The 19407-nt window shown below is 46.1% G+C and overlaps 1 protein-coding gene and 1 long non-coding RNA gene across 2 annotated transcripts in view; both read right to left on the bottom strand.

Moving 5' to 3' along the window:
• Positions 1–19407, bottom strand: part of LOC143981660 (uncharacterized) — a 264222-nt gene that overhangs the window by 128256 nt on the left and 116559 nt on the right. The gene's annotated exons all lie outside the window — the stretch shown is intronic.
• The window catches only part of LOC143981659 (cystatin-B-like), a 79898-nt gene that overhangs the window by 23754 nt on the left and 36737 nt on the right, over positions 1–19407 (bottom strand). The window contains exon 2 of the mRNA XM_077479658.1: positions 7563–7664. Coding sequence (XP_077335784.1) covers positions 7563–7664 — 102 coding nt within the window. The remainder of the gene's footprint in view (positions 1–7562; positions 7665–19407) is intronic.

The following is a 19407-nucleotide window of genomic DNA, read 5'->3' as shown; positions in this document are numbered from 1 at the left end:
AGCTGCTGTCAGCGCTGTATGTCACGGAGCTGCTGTCAGCGCTGTATGTCACGGTGCTGCTGTCAGCGCTGTATGTCACGGAGCTGCTGTCAGCGCTGTATGTCACGGAGCTGCTGTCAGTGCTGTATGTCACGGAGCTGCTGTCAGCGCTGTATGTCACGGAGCTGCTGTCAGCGCTGTATGTCACGGAGCTGCTGTCAGCGCTGTATGTCACGGTGCTGCTGTCAGCGCTGTATGTCACGGAGCTGCTGTCAGCGCTGTATGTCACGGAGCTGCTGTCAGCGCTGTATGTCACGGAGCTGCTGTCAGCGCTGTATGTCACGGAGCTGCTGTCAGCGCTGTATGTCACGGAGCTGCTGTCAGCGCTGTATGTCACGGTGCTGATGTCAGTGCTCTGTATTACGGTGCTGCTGTCAGTGCTCTGTATCTCCTGCACCCTCTTGTTTGCCTACCCTGGTCCCTGACCTTCCCTCTCCTCCATTGCCTTCATTAGCTCCATAGTCCTGAATTGTCAGAACAATTTCCCAAATAAAAAAAAAATGCTTGTAGTTATCGATCCCAAATTCACCTCATACATGTATTATGCTATTGTCCAGGTGGTGGGACTACGTGCTACCCCCTAATAATTACCCCGTGGCCGCAAATTCGACCTAAAGGTTTGCGAAATTCGCCTCCCATTGAAGTCAATGGAGCCCGCGGCGAACGGTCGTTTTCGCGAACGTTTGTGTCCGTTCGCGTTTCGCGTTCGCGAAACGTCCCGTCGGAAGTTCGTCCATCACTAGCGGAGAATAAACTCACCGTGGTTACAGCTGCTCTCCAATATCAACTCCCCATGTCTCCCGCTGCTCTCCTATAGAACCAGCTGCAGTCCACCTTGCTGCACAGCCTCACAAAACAGCGCTTCCTCCTTCTTCCAACAATCACATATGCTCCACAAACAGAACACATCACCCACCAGACCCAGAGGTGACTATCTCTCTCCTTATTGGTTAAACTTCCTCTGTCACTTTCCAACCTTAATTCATGTCTTGCATACTGCACCCGTGTGAACAGGTGAGTGGATGGTCTCACAGCCGCTGGGTGTGCCGTTTCAGTATTATTGACTGCTGCACTGTCAGCGTAAAATTACATGTGCTATACAGCGTGTGCTATAATGAGGGAAGTGGTGTGACCATTTTATAGTGCATCAGCGTGGCCCAGGGGGCACTTGCCCCCCGGCCTAGTCTGCCCATGTTGTGAATGTGGGGGGGGGGGGCATTAAAGTGTAAGCTCATCTGATTCAGAGGCTGATGTGATTGAATATGTTAGAGCTACATTGCCTTAAAAAAGTATTCACACCCCTTGAAATTTTCCACATTTTGTCATGTTACAACCAAAAACGTAAATGTATTTTATTGGGATTTTATGTGATAGACCAACACAAAGTGGCACATAATTGTGAAGTGGAAAGAAAATAATAACTGGTTTTCAAAATGTTTTACAAATAAATATGTGAGGGGGGCATTTGTATTTGGCCCCCCTGAGTCAATACTTTGTATAACCACCTTTCACTGTAATAACAGCTGAAAGTCTTTTTGGGGATGTCTCTACCAGCTTTGTACATCTAGAGAGGGACATTTTTGCCCATTCTTCTTTGCAGAATAGCTCATGTGCTATCAGATTGGATGGAGAGCGTCTGTGAACAGCAATTTTCAAGTCTTGACAGATTCTCAATTGGATTTAGGTCTGGACTGTGACTGGATCATTCTAACACATGAATATGCTTTGATCTAATCCATTCCATTGTAGCTCTGGCTGTATGTTTAGGGTTGTTGTCCTGCTGGAAGGTGAACCTCCGCCCCAGTCTCAAGTCTTTTGCAGACTATAATGCCGTGTACACACGGCCGGACTTTTCAACCAAACTGGTCCGACGGAACGAATCCGGTGGACAATTCGACCGTGTGTGGGCTTCAGCGGACCTTTTCTGTCGATCTGTTGGACTTTAGAAATAGAACATGTTTCAAATCTTTCCAGCGGACTCGAGTCCGGTCGAAAGATCAGTTCATCTGTATGCTAGTCCAATGGAGGAAAAACTACGTTAGGGCAGCTGTTAGCTACTGGCTATGAACTTCTTTATTCTAGACCGGTTGAACATCATCACGGTCGAATCCGTTGGACTTTGTTGAGATCATGTGTAGACAAGTCCGATTCGACGGAACTCCGTCGTAAAGTCCTTCGTAATTCAGTCCATTGAAAAGTCTGGTCGTGTGTACAGATTTTCTTCTAAAATTGCCCTGTATTTGGCTCCATCCATGTTTACATCAACTCTGATTAGCTCCCCTGTCCCTGCTGAAGAAAAGTGGCGTGTTCAGGGTGATGTGCAGTGTTAGTTTTCCTACCACACATAGCGTTTTGCTTTTAGGCCATAAAAATCAATTTTGGTCTGACCAGAGCACCTTCTTCCACATGTCTGCTTCTCCCAAACTGCAAACAAGGACTTCATATGGCTTTTTTTCAACAATGGCTTTCTTCTTGCCACTCTTCCATAAAGGCCAGATTTGTGTAGTGCACGACTAATGCCACGTACACACGATCTGAATTTCCAACCGTGTGTATGCTCCATCGGACATTGGCTGTCGGAATTTCCGACAACAAATGTTTGAGAGCTGGTTCTCAAATTTTCCCACAACAAAACTTGTTGTCGGAAATTCTGAGCGTGTGTACACAATACCAACGCACAAAAGTCGACGCATGCTGGGAATCAAGCAGAAGAGGGCAGCACAGTGGTGTAGTGGTTAGCACTTTCACCTAGCAGCAATAGGGTTGCTGGTTCAAATCCCAACCACAACACTATCTGCCTGGAGTTTGCATGTTCTCCCTGTGCCTGCGTGGGTTTCCCCCAGGTACTCCGGTTTCCTCCCACACTCCAAAGACCTGTTGGTAGGTTAATTAGACCCTGTCCAAAAAATTGGCCATAATATGTGTATGTGTAGTAAGTGTGTCGGGGCCCTACAGGTTAAAGGACTGTGTAAAAAGCTGCAGATGGACACCAGTGGCAAGAAAGCACCCTGAGGCAATTCAGTTCACATAGGTAGCGCTATACAAGTCACTCGTTCATTCATTCTCATTCAAGAGCTGCACTGGCTATTGAACTTAATTTTTCTCCTCGTCATACATGTTGTACGTCACCGTGTTTTTGATGTTCAGAATTTCCGACAACATCTTGTGTGACCGTGTGTATGCAAGACAGGTTTGAGTCAGAAAAAAATCCAAGTTTTTGTTGTCGGAATGGCCGTTCGTCTGTACGCGGCATTACAGTTGTCCTGTGGACAGATTCTCCCACCTGAGCTGTGGATCTCTGCAGCTCCTCCAGAGTTACCATGGACCTCTTGGCTGCTTCTCTGATGAATGCTCTCCTTGCCCGGTCTGTCAGGTTAGGTGGACGGCCGTGTCTTGCTAGGTTCGCTTTAAACTTCTCCACAACTTTATCCCTGACCTGTCTGGTGTGGTGTGTTCCTTGGCCTTCATGATGCTGTTTGTTCACTAAGGTTCTCTAACAAACCTCTTAGAACTTCACAGAACAGCTGTATTTATACTGAGATTAAATTACACACAGGTGGACTCTATTTACTAGTTTGGTGACTTCTGAAGACAATTGGTCCTATTAGATCTTAGTTAGGGCTATCAGAGTAAAAGGGGCGGAATGCAAATGGATGCCACACTTTTCATATACTCATTTGTAAAAAAAAAATTGAAAAACATTATGTACCACTTTGTGTTGGTCTATAACATAAAATCTCAATAAAATACATTTACGTTTTTTGGCTGTAACATGACCAAATGTGGAAAATTTCAAGGGGTATGAATACTTTTTCAAGGCACTGTATGTGAAGTGCGGAGGTGCGAGTGGTGGCAAGCAAGCAATGTAAAAGAGGAGGATTGAGGAGTAGGAGACAGCAACATATAATTAGGGGGGGGGGGGGTAAGGAGTGGGAACAGCAGTGTGGTGTGAGGACCCACAATGAGGGACAGAGGAGTGAGGAGTGGGGAACCACAGCTTTGGATGGGTGGTCAGGAGCGGGGAGCACAGTGTACGATCGGTGGGTTAGGAGCATCAGACCACAGTGTTGGATGGAGGGGAGTCAGGCAGGGCTCCACTGCCTGGTATAGGGAATAATGAACAGAGGACCAGATTGTTGAATTGAGGTTTGAGGAACAAGAAAAATGGGCAAAAATATCACTCTCTAGATGTGCAAAGCTGGTGGAGACATCCCCAAAAAGACTTGCAGCTGTAATTGCAGCAAAAGGTGGTTCTACAAAGTATTGACTCCGGGGGGCGCCATACAAATGCACGCCACACTTTTCACATACGTATTTGTAAAAATAATTTAAAAACCATTTATAATTTTCCTTCCACTTGACAATTTTGTGCCACTTTGTGTTGGTCTATCACATAAAATCCCAATAAAATACATTTGCGTTTTTGGTTGTAACATAACAAAATGTGGAAAATTTCAAGGGGTGTGAATACTTTTTCAAGGCACTGTATATCTGCTGTCTTCAGCTTTATATACTGCTTAGAAAGTTCAGATCATGTTAGGAGATTTCCTCTTCCTGTTCAACACTGCAGTGAAGTCTGGGCATACAGCCAAGACAGCTGATTGGAGGGAAGGCGCACACACCCCTTCTCCTCATAGGCCGAGACTTTCAGAGCTGATTGTTGAATAGTTCAGGGCTCTGCTAATCTATTTCTAACATCCTAGACAGCTAGGGGACAATTTTGGAGAGAGATAAAACACTGCAGATATACAGGTATGTGCCCAGCTCACATTTCATAAATCTGGTTTACATAGTTACATATGTAGCAAACCCCCAAGGGAGCTGCTTGGTATTATTGGTTCATAGCTATGAGTAAGCACTGTGCCTAATGCGAAACGCATCAGTTTTCCTGTTCTGCTGTGACATGCTATTTTGGATTTTGTGTTCTTTTTGAATAAAAGGCTTGTTTTCAGAGGTTTTCGCTTGCTTTCTTTTACTGCTACATGCATTGTCGGCACCTGTGGTTTCTTTGACTGGATGAGGAGCCCTGTTATTGGAAGATCCTCCTGGAGCGGTGATCAGGGGCGGATCCAGAGCCTAGTCTCGGGAGGGGCACTGGCAGGCAATTTGTCGGGGCAATGGCTGGTTTTGGCGCTTCAATCATCACAGCGCCATAGTTGTTACAGTGTCGGGATGAATGAAGCGCATTATTTTTATTATTACATTGTAATATAAAATTTAATAGTTCAACTCACCATAATGCAGAATCAGTCGGAGCCCTGAGCGCGTCACTTGCTACCGCCGGCTGCCACCAGATGCAGCATGTCACTTGCCACTGTCGGCTGTCACCAAATGCGGATTGTCACTTGCCATGTCACTTGCCACATCCCCTGCCACCAGATGAGATTTGTCACTTCCAATGTTGCCTGCCACAAGATGCTGATTGTCACTTGCCAGTGGCTGTGTCCCAGAGTCAGGGCTGGCAGTGAGAGATAATGTAATCTCTGCTGCCCACGCCTGCACAGTGATGGCGGTGTTCTGTCAGAAGCTGAGCTGTGGTGATGCAGGGTGAGAGATGATGTCAGAAAGCAACTACTCATCAGAATATGCAACCAAAGTGATGTTGCATTGCAGCCATCTTGGTACACCCCCACTTGTCAGCAGTAAGCCTAGAGTTAGAAGTCGGCAAACAGACATCTTTATACACCCAACGGAGTCTTGCTTTTCACAGTTATTTTTAACATTAAACTTATTTAGTGAAACATAAGTTGAGTTTACTGTTAAAAATAACTGTGAAAAGCATAACTTTGGTGGGTTTTCAAAGATGTCCGCTTGCCTTCTTATAACACTAGGCTTACTGTGGACGAGTGCGGGAGTACCAAGATGGCCACGACACAACATCCCTTTAGTAGTCATGAGCTCAGGCGTGTTCGCATGGTCCATGTGCTGAGCCCGCCATGAAGTCGGCGCAGCGCTGCGCTAATCACAGGCAGTGAGACATTGCCCCGATGTGCGGCTGCAGAGATCGGACAATGTCTCACTGCCTGTGATTAGCGCACCGCTGCGCCGATGTCCTGGCGGGCTCAGCACGTGGACCATGCAAACACGCCTGAGCTCATCCTTACCCTTCAGTCACATATTCAGAAGGGGAGCGGCTTCGCGATAACACTTGCCTGCTCGCCTCACTCGGTCACACGCCAGTCCGTCCAGCATGATTGCTCACTCACCAGCCTGCCTGTCCTCTTGCTCACCCACCGGCTGCTCAGTCACCCGCCGGCTCACCCGCTCATTATTTTCTCGGGGGGGAAAATTGCCCCTGGCGGTGATACTCCCTTTCTCCAACCAAGAGAGCTTCCAGGTCTAATGCCTGTGACCTTATTCCTTCCCCACCAACTTCCTGCTCCTTGCAATGCAGCCTGGGATTTGTAGTTCTATTACATGCTTCAGTCAGTTCATTGCGCTGAACTTCCTATTCCACAGTCCTTTTCTGCCCCCTGGTGATTGTAAACTCCCTATTGGAAGAGTCTGATCCAAACAAGCAGCTCTGAGTGTCTGTGTAAAGCAGTGTTTCTCAAATCCAGTCCTCAGGCCCCCCCACCAGGTCATGTTTTCAGGTTTTCCATTATTTTTCACAGGTGATTTGATCAGTTTCACTGCCTTAGCAATTACCACAGCCGTTTCATCTGAGGGAAATCCTGAAAACATGACCTGTTGGGGGGGCCTGAGGACTGGATTTGAGAAACACTGGTGTAAAGAGAGGAAGGGGGGGTTGAAAAAAAAAAACCCAGACATGACAGGCAACTTCTCCCTAACTGGAAAGCCTGTGTATATTGCTCTGGCCAACATAGCGAGATTTGCAGGTTATATTGTGAAACAGCTGCTACACATAGTTACGTGGCTAGTAAGGTTAAATAAAGACACCAGTCCATCCTGAGCAAGTGTGGGTGTGTCTACAATTATCCATATTTATCAATTTATGCAGCGTTCCACACATACATGGCACACTCACATTGGTCCCTACCCTCAAGGAGCCCACAATCCAAGGTCCCCAACTCACTTTCATATACTGGGGCCAATTTTGGACAGAAGCCAATTAACCTACCAGCATGTCTTTGGGGTGTGGGAGGAAACCGGAGGAGGCCCACGCAGGCACAGGGAGAACATGCAAACTCCAGGCAGGTAGTGTCGTGGTTGGGATTCAAGCCAGTGACCCTTTTTACTGCTAGGCGTGAGTTCTACCCACTACACCACTGTGCTGTGCTGTCCATCCACTTTAAGATACATTAGGCACCTTATATGATTTTGTCATGCAACAATTGAACTTTTTAATGTTTGTAATAAAGCTTTCTTAACTCTTTTATGTATATGTATGAAGAGTTCTATATCAATATTTTCCTGGGGTATTTATTTAAAATCTCTATTTTATTTACTTATTTTTGGTTTGGCTAAAATTTGGGTTGCTAACCCCAGGAAAGTATCATAGATAATATCCAGAGTAACCTCCAAAACTTTGCGTTGAAGTCTTCAGATAAAACCAACATTACCGAGAACCAGTAACTCTTGCCAACATTCTCCTGTTCAATGACACTCTCGACCTTATATTCACCAGGGTCTGTCCCAGACATTGTCTCAAACTGATCTTTAACCTGAAAGCAAAAAACAGACTGCATTAACTTCTGGAGAGAAGACATTTGTTCAGGAGAATGTGAAGAGTCAGAGAATTCTGTAGACACAAAATCCTTTATGGACGGTGGTCAATCATAAATAAAATATATGGTGAATTGGTATTTTTGAGGGGGATTCCCAGCTGTCTATATAAGTATTGCTGCAGCTGGGGAGTTTGCCATTTAGCAATAGGGGTGCAGCATGTATGCATCAGCAGACATAATTGAAGCAGGATTAACATTGCTGGAAGCTGTGATTGATGTGGAATAATTTCTGAGGACAATAGTAACATCAATTAAGCAGGTAAGTATGTGTTTTTTAATTTAAGGAATTTTTTATTTACGGTGTGTATTTACATTTCAGTGAATGAATAAGGGGTACTAATATTACCCCTGTACTCATTCCCCTGGAAGGGGGCTTCCAGATTCCACCATAAGTCCCCCATATTACCCCCACCTCTTTTTTTTCAGGGGGGGCATCGGAGATTGGAAGAGGCATTGGACCCCTCAATATTAATACAAGGGTACTTTTCAATGAGGTAACCCCCCCCCCCCACCATGTTGAAAGGCATGTGGCCTGGTTTGGTACAGGAAGAGGGGGCGCATGCTCACAGCCCTCCCTTTCCTGGCCACCTTGGCTGCATGCCTGAGTAGAATCTGGTTGAAATTTTAATGGAAACCCCACATTAATTAGAGAGGAGAGATGTACTTGGTGGCATACTTGGACCGACAACATCATTGTCTTTAAAAAATCAAAGAAAAATGTGAATCCCACCTAATTCCTATGTGTAGTACTCAACCAGTATATAGGGGGGTGTAATCAAAATGTATAATAAACAAAGATACAAAACAACAAAACAGATGATTCTACACACCCAACTGAGTTAATACATAATTTATTGCATCAGAAGGCTATACAAAATGTTGCTTGCACAAAAAAACAGAACCCCCACAATCCACAAAGCCTCCCAAGAACATCCTAAATACCTTACCCTGTATGGGACAGAAATGCACCACCTCTTGTAACAAGTGAGGAGTGGGGGATGCGGTCCCTGCAGGGAGCTGAGACAACCCTCTCCAGTACAGACACCCCCCTTAAAAATGTCTCTAAGCCAACCTATCAGAGATCCCCAAGACCCATCATTGCCTTTGGCAGAACCCTTGAAGAGCACTTGGAGAAGGTCCTGAAGAGATTTCATGATGAGGGGTTGAAGTTGTCCCTTGACAAATGTCCATTTATATCAGTCTTCTGTTACTTATCTTGGGCAAATCATTTCCACTAAGGAATGGCTACAGACCCCAAGAAGTTGGAAGCTGTCACCTCCTCATCAAAACCAAGCAACGTGACTAATGAGGTCATTTCTGGTGTTCTGCTCCTATTATCAATAGAGATGGCCTTGCGGTTCGCCCGGCGGTTGGTTTGCGGCGAATTTTGCTTGTTCGCGATTCGCCAAACCGACGCACCTCTGGCGCTATTCGTGGTGGCCATATTTGTTTACATTGTGAAGAACTTTGACCCATGACATATCCATCATGGGGTACAGGACAGCCAATTGAAACATTTCAGCACATGGACATACCCCCTACCTTATAAATAGACCTGATCTGACGGCCATTTTACATTCTGTCTTTTGTCAGTGTAGGGAGAGGTTGCTGTGTGGAGCAGGGATAGACTGTAGTGACACAAATCACTAGCTATTAGGTCCACAAAAGTCCTTTTAAGGACTGGTATAGGTGTACAGTATATAGGGTTCTGGTGCACTGCTGCTGACTGCTGTGCTGGTGATTGCTGAGTGCACTGCTGACCGATTCTGCAGCTGTCTTTTGTCAGTGTAGGGACAGGACACTGTGTGGAGTAGGGACAGTCAGTTTAATCACTAGCTATTACTTTTAGGTCCACAAAAGTTCTTTTAAGGACTGGTATAGCTGTACAGTATATAGGGTTGTAATAGACCTATATTATACTTTCTTTCAAATATAGAAAGTATATTATGGTGCACTGCTGACTGCTGTGCTGCTGAGTCCTGACCGATTCTGCAGCTGTCTTTTATCAGTGTAGGGAGGGACAGTTTGGTGTTTGGAGCAGGGACAGTCTGCAAATCACTAACTACTAGGTCCACAAAGGTCCTTTTAAGGACTGGTATAGGTGTACAGTATAAAGGGTTGTACACGTATAATATACTTTCTTTCAAATATAGAAAGCATATTATACTTGATTGCTGTGCTGCTGAGCTGAGTGCTGACCGATTCTGCAGCTATCTTTTATCAGTGTAGGGAGGGACAGTTTGGTGTTTGGAGCAGGGACAGTCTGCAAATCACTAACTACTAGGTCCACAAAGGTCCTTTTATAGGTGTACAGTATATAGGGTTGTACACGTATAATATACTTTCTTTCAAATATAGAAAGCATATTATAGTGCACTGCATGCAGTGCTGCTGACCAAATCTGCAGCTGTCATTTCTCAGTGTAGGGAGGGACAGTTTGGTGTTTGGAGCAGGGACAGCCTGCAATTCACTATCTACTAGCTAGCTACTATTAGGTCCACAAAGGTCCTTTTGAGGACTGGTATAGGTATACTATTTGGTGTGCAGTATATAGGTAATACACATATAAAATACTTGCACATATAGAAAGCATAGTATAGTGCATTTCCACTGTGCAGCATTGTGACTGCTGAGCGGTTTTGTAGCGATACTACAAAGAGTGACAAACGCAATTAGAAAAAAGTATTATAACTGGTGTGATAGACCAGTGGCCCCCCAAAACGACAGATTGAAGCGGGGTGTTATATACCTTCTTCCACATATACTGCACTTCTCTAGAGACTTTTGTCACAGGGTCATTTAAAAAACGACAGGCAGAGGAAGAGGCAGGCCCTTCCGCAGGGGTGGTAGGGGTAGGGCAGGAGCAACAGGCTTGAGCCAAAGTGGCAAATTGCAGAAGGTGTGTTCGATTATGTCAAAGGACGCACCAGACTTGGTTGAGTGTCTCACTCAGCCTTACTCTTCTGCACCCTCCTCATCCTCTCGATCTGCACCCTCTTCTTCACTCTCTGCTGTGTGCACCCCCAAAGACACTACCACCAACACCACCACCATATACCCTCCCCTTGAGTCACAGGAATTATTTTCCGATCCATCACAAGACATTGCCGATGCGCAGCCACTCTTGGCATTGGATCAGGAAGAGGAGGTAGCGACAACCGCCACTCAGCAGTCTGACGACGGTACCCAGATCAGCCCAAGGAGGAGGTTGGTCCCCGGTGTTGCTGCCTACTCAGAGATCTCTAATTATAGCAGTGGGGAAGGTGACATCGATGATGACGTGTGTAGTGATGTCACGTGGGTGCCCACAAGAGAGGAAGAGGAGGGGAGTTCAGAGGGAGATATGGACCAGCAGATAGGGAGGAGAAGCAGGCGGAACTTACATTGCACAGGAGGGACAAAGCAGACTGCTAATGTATCAAGAGCGAGTCATCGACCATGTACGGTCACATCTGGCGCTCCCAGGATGCCGGCACATGGCTCCACAGTGTGGGCTTTTTTTAAGGTGTCTGCTGCTGACAATAGTGTTGCCATCTGCAGCCTTTGCAGTCAACGCATTAGTCGCGGTAAGCCCAACACTCACCTAGGGACGACCGCCTTAAGAAGGCACATGAGCTGCCATCACCGAGCTCAGTGGGAGCAACGGAACCCACAAAGCCACACTCCAGGCTCTCACCGTCCAGCCTCGTCTTCTACTTCTCCTTCTCCTCTCTCCTCACAATTGTCCTTCACTCCATCTTCCATCATGCCATCCTCACATTTTTGTGGAAAAAGGTAGGCTTCCGTGGGCCAAATGTTCGAGCATAAAAAAAGATGACGCTGGATAACCCTCTTGCCCAACGGTTGACGGATGGCTTGTCAGAACTGATAGCACGCCAACTACTGCCATATAAACTGGTGGACTCGCAGGCCTTTCGAAAATTTGTGGCCATTGGAACACCACAATGGAAGGTCCCAGGAAGGAAGTATTTCTCACAGAAGGGCATCCCAGAGCTATATGGCCATGTTCAGCGGCAAGTGAATGTATCTCTGGCACAGTGTCGGTACCAAGATACATCTGACCACAGACACGTGGTCTAGCAAACACGGGCAGGGAAGGTATATAACTTTTACTGCCCACTGGGTGAACCTTCTGACGGCCGTCAAGCATGTAACCCGTGGCACCCGTGTAGATTTGGTTTTACCGCCACGAATTGCATGCAGGCCTGGCTCTTCTTCTCCTCCTCCTACTCCATCCACCTCCCTCTCCTCCTCGGCTGACTCCTCCTTTTCCGCTGCTAGCATCTCTTCCGCTGTGCTGCCCAAGATCCCCAGAACCTATTCGACATGCCAGATGAGACGTTGCCATGCTGTGCTGTGTCTGTTGTGCCTGGAAGCCAAGAGCCACACTGGCCCTGCACTCCTTTCAGTTTTGCGTTCACAGGCAGATCAGTGTCTAACACCGCTCAATTTGACAGTTGGTAAAGTGGTGTGTGACAATGGTGTCAATCTGCTTAGCGCATTGAAACAGGGCAAAATTACACAGTGCCATGCATGGCACACGTCTTAAACTTGGTCGTTCAGCGAGTCATTGTCAAATACCCTGGGGTCCAGGACATCTTGCGGCAGGCAAGGAAAATATCGGCCCATTTCAGAAGATCTTACACGGCCATGGCTCGCCTTGCTGACATGGTGGAAATGTTACCACCATCACAGAGGGCTGTCAGAATGGAGGACTTACAGACCTTGCTTTGAGAAATGCTGCATTCTGCTTTTGAGTGCGCTGGCAGAGGAGGAATTCCCATTCCCAGAGAAAGAGTTGCGGGTACCAATCCAACAGCGCCTGCAAGAAAAGGGCGGTTTGAAGATGGGTTGGTGACTTCTATTATGAGGTCATTCTTTCAGCCGACCCATCGACAGGTCTCATCCGGATCCAGTATCAGGGAATGCCTAGACCGACAGGTGTCCGACTACATCGGGTTAACGGCCGATGTGGACGCTCTGAGAAGTGATGAACCCCTGGACTACTGGGTGGGCAGGCTTGACCTCTGGCCAGAGCTTGCCCAATTTGCAATGGAACTGTTGGCTTGCCCCTCGTCCAGTGTCCTGTCCGAAAGGACGTTCAGCGCAGCAGGGGGGATTGTGACCGATAAGCTCACTCACCTAGCTCACGACAGTGTTGACTACCTCACATTTATAAAAATGAATGAGGCATGGATCTCGGAGGAATTCAACACATGTGACCAGTAGACCATGTATATGCATAACTCTATAAACGATTTATTTAATCGAGCACACAGACCTTTCTTCTACCTTTGGCTCACTTCCTTGTACAAAAAAAGCACACCATACTATATGCCCGTACCCTCCTGTTTGAAGAGGTTGAGCGGTGTCATATTTTTGGGTCCCGCACCGAGTTTCTGGTATTAGTACTGGTGTCAGTGCTCTCTATCTCGGTGCTGGTGTGGTGTCAGTGCTCTCTATCTCGGTGCTGGTGTCAGTGCTCTCTATCTCGGTGCTGGTGTGGTCTCAGTGCTCTCTATCACGGTTCTGGTGTCAGTGCTCTCACGGTGCTGGTGTCAGTGCTCTCTATCATGGTGCTGGTGTCAGTGCTCTCTATCTCGGTGCTGGTGTCAGTACTCTCTATGACGGTGCTGGTGTCAGTGCTCTCTATAACGGTGCTGGTGTCAGTGCTCTCTATCTCAGTGCTGGTGTCAGTGCTCTCTATCTCAGTGCTGGTCTCAGTGCTCTCTATCTCGGTGCTGGTGTGGTCTCAGTGCTCTCTATCACGGTGCTGGTGTCAGTGCTCTCACGGTGCTGGTCTCAGTGCTCTCTATCACGGTGCTGGTGTCAGTGCTCTCTATCATGGTGCTGGTGTCAGTGCTCTCTCTCAGTGCTGGTGTCAGTGCTCTCTATCACGGTGCTGGTGTCAATGCTCTCTATCACGGTGCTGATGTCAGTGCTCAGTCTCTATCGCGGTGCTGGTTTCAGACAGTGAGGGAGATAGCAGCGGAGAAGCCAATCAGCAGGCAGTGCCAGCACCATGGCTGAGGATCAGCACTGGACTGGCACCTCTGGACCACCGCAATGGAGCCCTGCATAGGTGGGGGTAAGGGCCAGGCAGAGGGAGGGGCTCAAGCACAGTTAGGCACACTGGGACACTGGCACAGGACTGCGCTGTCCTGACTGTGGCACTGATCATCTCCTGCACCCCCTTCATAACCTGGCCTGACCTTGCCTCTCCTCAATGGCCTTCATGCGCTCCTGAATTGTCAAAATTTCACAGATAAAAAAAGAATGCTTGTCGTTGTCGATCCCAGATTCACTTAATACTTTTGTTATGTCAGTGTCCATGTTGTGGGACTATGTGTGCACAGCTAGTGAGTATTTTGTGGCTGAAAATATGACCTGGAGGTTTTTAAGGTTCGCCTGCCATTAAAGTCAATGGGGTCCTCCGTGAACCGAACTTTTGGCCGCGTTCGCGAAACGTCCCGTCGGAAGTTCGTCCATCACTAATTATGACCAAAATTAGATCATTCACCCAACAATAAATAGATCTAAATTAACTGATTCCAATTTAAATAACTTAACCAATTTTATTAAAGTATCAAAAATAGAAAAAACCCGTACAGTTCATAAAAATAATGGTTCGCAATCTAATATAATTAATTGTGTACCCACAGACAATAAGACAAACAGGACATACATAAAACAACACAAACTACTACTCAAGTTCGGACAAATTGCTTTAGTCCATTGCAACCCACGTAATAGATTACCTATTGAATATCACAGGGTCAAAATTCCTTATTTCTTCCAATAACTAAACGGTTAATCAATGGACTAAATCAATATTGAGTGGGGGAAAGAGGAGAGGGGATGAGGAAATTAGCTGAAAAATTCAGACAAATCCTATCTGCAGTTAGCGCTAATAATATTGTTATGATAGTCACATTTCTCCATCCCTTGGTGCTGGAAAGGTCAAACAATGTGCAATAGTGTAACAATAGAAAAGCCGATGCACAGTAGGGAATCCTGTTCAATCTGTGGCATTTAGTTGTAACAGCCTTGTAAAAAAAAAAAAAAATTCATACATAGATATAGCATCAAATTTGTGCCCATGTTAAGTGACCAGTCATATACAGTACTAACCAGTCTATCAATTACGCATCAAAAAACACTTGTAAATTCAACTCAGTGTTTAATCCAATCGGAAAGAGAGATTTTAATTTATATACCCACCACTTCTCTTTTTGCAGAAGCACATGATTAAAATCCCCTCATCTAGTAGGTAATTTTAATGCACATATACCCTTTACTGTCGTGCCTTTAGGTGAGCCACCATTGCATAGTGCAAAATGTTTTGCCAATGGTTTCTCTGGCGGTTTCCCTTTGTCATTGATCTCATGTAAATGTTCACCTATCCGTATCTTTAAAGATCTTTTGGTTTTACCTACGTATATTTTGGGGCACGTTAATAAATAAATGACCCGCGTGGTAGAACAGTTAATCAGATCACGGATTTCATATGTTTCCTTGTCCAAGGCGTCCTTAAAAATAGCAGTTCTATGAACAAAAGGACAAATCTGACAATTTTTGCAAGGAAACATACCCTTTGTGCGTGGGTAGTCAGCCAACCATCTCATATCAGGTTCTCTAACAAATTCAGATGGAATCAAGATATCTCCCAAGCTCCTGGCACGTCGCGCCACCAGTTTGGAGGAAGTACCGACTATTTTGGCCATTTCAGGGGAACTAGTCAATATGCCCCAATGTTTTTCCAAAATGGAATGGACTTTATTTCACTGTGAGCCAAAGGCCTTTATTATTCTTATAGGATCATTATTTTTGGAAGATGATTTTTCAGATACTGGCCCACTATCCAATAGGCTTTCACGTTTTCTCATTGCTGCCTTTTTCTTAGCTCTTTTTATTTGTCTGTGCGAGTATCACAATTAATTATATTAGACTGAGAACCATTATTTTTATGAACTGCACAGGTTTTTTCTATTTTTGATACTTTAATAAAATTGGTTAAGTTATTGAAACTGGAATCAATTCATTTAGATCTATTTATTGTTGCCATTAATAACCTTGCTAGCCTTCTCTTAGCGGGCTAACGTTCTCTTTTCTCTACTGCCCCCACCTGTAACAGGTCACTGCAGCAAGGAGCATTGGAAAGGCAATGCATATAAAAAACAAAGAAATTTCCAAGCTCAACTTACCGACCAGCCTGCGACCAACCAAACTGACATGTCCAACAGTATGTATTAAAAACAGCAAACTACCCCATTTTCTGTAGACCTAAACTCTCATTTCTGTAAGTGTCCAACAATGGAAGCACATGCATTTAGATGGACAGGTGTAGGGCAGAGAGACCTGAAGGGAGCCCACCCCTACTTAAAGGCACAGGGGCACACTGAACCCCCAGCCCATAGCACTATGACCGCAAAGGTGTCAGTGCATTGCCTGGCCAATATAATTCATAGTACAAACAAGTGGTTACTGCCCGCAACTGTAACTGGTCACTGTTGCAAGGAGCATTGAAAAAGCAACGCGTATAAAAAAAACAAAGACATTTCCAAGCTCAACTTACTGACCAGCCTGCAACCAACCAAATTGACCTGTCCAACAGCATGCATTAAAAACCTGGGGTTTAGTTGCACCCATTTGCAAATACATGTGTAAGCCCCCGTACACACGGTCGGACATTCCGGCAACTAAATCCGTTGGATAAATTCCTACGGATTTAGTCCGGAAGAGGTCCGAAAGTGGTGTTGCATACACACGGTCGGACTAAGTTGTCGGAAGTTCCGGAGGCCAAGAACGCGGTGACGTAAGTCGCGTACGACGGGACTAGAAAAGGGAAGTTCAGCACCACGTCCAGGACCCTTTGGGCTCCTTCTGCTGATCTCGTGTTTATCGCGTGTTAGTAGAAGTTTAGTGAGAGACGATTCGCGCTTTTCAGATTTGTGCTTCAGTTCGTTACTGCTCTTCAGTTTGTGCTTATCCGTGCGTATCTGATTATCAGTGCGTGTAGTCAGTAAGCATTTGTTTCTCATTGTGGACTATATCTTGGTATAGTACGCTTTGATTTGCATTGCTTATTGTCTGCTTGTTTCTGCTTTTCTGGCCGTTCTTTCAGGCATTGCTGTTTATCGGTGCTTTCTGTTGTCCATTCTGACCAGCCGACCATTTTCAAGCTATGTTTCATGTATGTACTCGTCGTAGAATTTGTGCTGTGCAGGGGCTTGGTGTTGGGCTTTTAGCTTTCACACAAGCCCGATCCATGAACAGGGCGAGGAGACGTTTGTGGACCAAGAATTTGTTTCGCCAGTGTGACCAGTTCTCGCACATGCCTTTGCTCCGTGAGATCCGGGAGAATAATCCTGATGATCTCAGGAATTATCTCCGGATGACGGACCCCGTTTTTCACCATCTGCTGGCTTTGCTGTCCTCTTATATCACCAGGCAGGATACCTGCATGCGGCAAGCGATCACTCCGGAGCAGAGGCTCATCACCATGTTGCGCTACTTGGCGACAGGGAGAAGCCTTCAGGACCTCAAGTTCTCCACAGGCATCTCCCCCCAGGCTCTGGGAATCATTATTCCAGAGACCTGTTCTGCCATCATTCAGGTTCTGCAGAAGGACTATATGAAGATAAGTTTTCTCCTTTAACATCACATTCTATGTATTTAATGATTGCTAATGTCTTGGATTTCTTTCCTCATTCCCTAATTACTATGATTGCAATATGCTGTAATTGATATGCTGTGCCCCTTTGGCCTCATGCATGCTGGAAGCTTTTGAAGTTCCTTTTTTGTCCTTCATGCATATTTGCCTTCACTATCTTCCCCACCATGCTCTTCTGGGCCCATAAACCTATAGTCTAGTCACTTAGCAATGTCTTTTGTCAGCTCCATAGTATTGCTTTCCCCTAAACACCCCCTAAAATGTCTACAAATGTTATGTGTGTGCTTAACTAGATGCTGACCGCCGGCCGTCAAATGACGGCCAGGCGGCGCACCTATTGTGGCGGGAGGCCGTCATATGACGGCCTCCCGTTTAAACAGGGAATACGCGCGATCGTGCGCGCGCATCCCTGTTTCTTCGGTGGCGGCGTGTCACGGAGACACCGCTCGCCACCGAAGAGGGTGAACAGCTATTGGTTATGGGTGTTTACCATGTGATCGGCCGTGATGAAGTCACGGCCGATCACAGATGGTAACACCCCGGCTGTGCACGGCGCATGCACGCGATCGTGCGTGCGCTGCTCGTGCACGTTGGTGGCGGTGTGTTCCCCGGGAACACTGCTCATCACCGACGCTGGTAAACAGCCATTGGCCGGCTGTTTACCCACGTGATCGGCTGTGATCCTTTCACAGCCGATCACTAAAATGTAAACAAACCACGGTAACAAGATATTACCGGGTTGTTCTCCTCCTCACACACTGATCGTGTGTGAGGAGGAGATTGCGGTAACATCTCGTTACCGCCTAGTGTACACCAATCACACTGATTGCCTGCCTGCCCCCCCCCCCCCAATAAAGAGGACCTGTCACCACCCCTCATAGTACCTGTCAATCACAGTCTATCAGAGTACCTGTCACAGTCCATCAGAGTATTTGAGTACCTGTCACAGCCCATCAGAGTACCCGAGTACCTGTCCCAGCCCATCAGAATGAATGAATGAATGAAATACTTATATAGCGCACAATGCGAACTGAATCGCCTCTAGGCGTACCCGAGTACCCGAGTACCTGTCACAGCCCATCAGAGTACCCAAGTACCTGTCACCAGGCCATCAGAGTACCCGAGTACCTGTCACCAGGCCATCAGAGTACCCGAGTACCTGTCACCAGGCCATCAGAGTATCAGAGTACCTATCTCCAGCCCATCAGAGTACCCGAGTACCTGTCACCAGGCCATCAGAGTATCAGAGTACCTATCTCCAGCCCATCAGAGTACCCCAGTACCTATTTGCAGCCCATGTCTCATAGAATATACGTTGGGGTGTTTGCTTTCCAAAATGGGGTCATTTTGTGGGTAATTTCACTGTCCTGGTGGTCCAGGACCTTCAAAAGTGTGATGGGTAGGAATGAAATGAGATGTGTCATTTATGCTCCTAGAACGCCTGAACGCACTACTTCAATGTTCGGCCTCTCTATGTGGCCAGGCTGTGTAAAAGTCCTACACATGTGGTATCACCATACTCGGGAGGAGTAGCAGAATGTATTTTGGGGTGTAAATTTTGCTATATACATGCTATGTGTTAGAAATATCTTATAAATTGACAATTTTGTGTAAAAAAAAATGCGTTTTAATTTTTTTCCACATATTCCAAAAACTTCTGGAAAAAAATTAACCATTCAAAAGACTCATTATGCCTCACGGATTATATGTTGGGGTGTTTGCTTTTCCAAAATGGGGTCATTTTATGGGAAATTCCATTGTCCTGGTACTCCAGGGCCTTCAAAAGTGTAATAGGTGGTTTAGAAATGAGATGCGTCATTTTTGCTCGTAGAACGTCTGAAGGTACTACATCAATGTTAGTGCTCTGTATGTGGCCAGGCTGTGTAAAAGTCTCACACATGTGGTATCGCCGTACTCAGGAAGAGTAGCAGAATTTATTTTGGGGTGTAATTTGTTGTATGCATATGCTATGTATGAGAAATAACCTGATAATATGACAATTTTGTA

Source organism: Lithobates pipiens, unplaced genomic scaffold (genome assembly GCF_037356315.1).
Source record: "Lithobates pipiens isolate NorthernLeopardFrog02 unplaced genomic scaffold, aLitPip1_a1.2 Scaffold_16, whole genome shotgun sequence".
Taxonomy (NCBI): Eukaryota; Metazoa; Chordata; class Amphibia; order Anura; family Ranidae; genus Lithobates; species Lithobates pipiens.
This window is presented reverse-complemented; position numbering and strand designations above follow the sequence as displayed.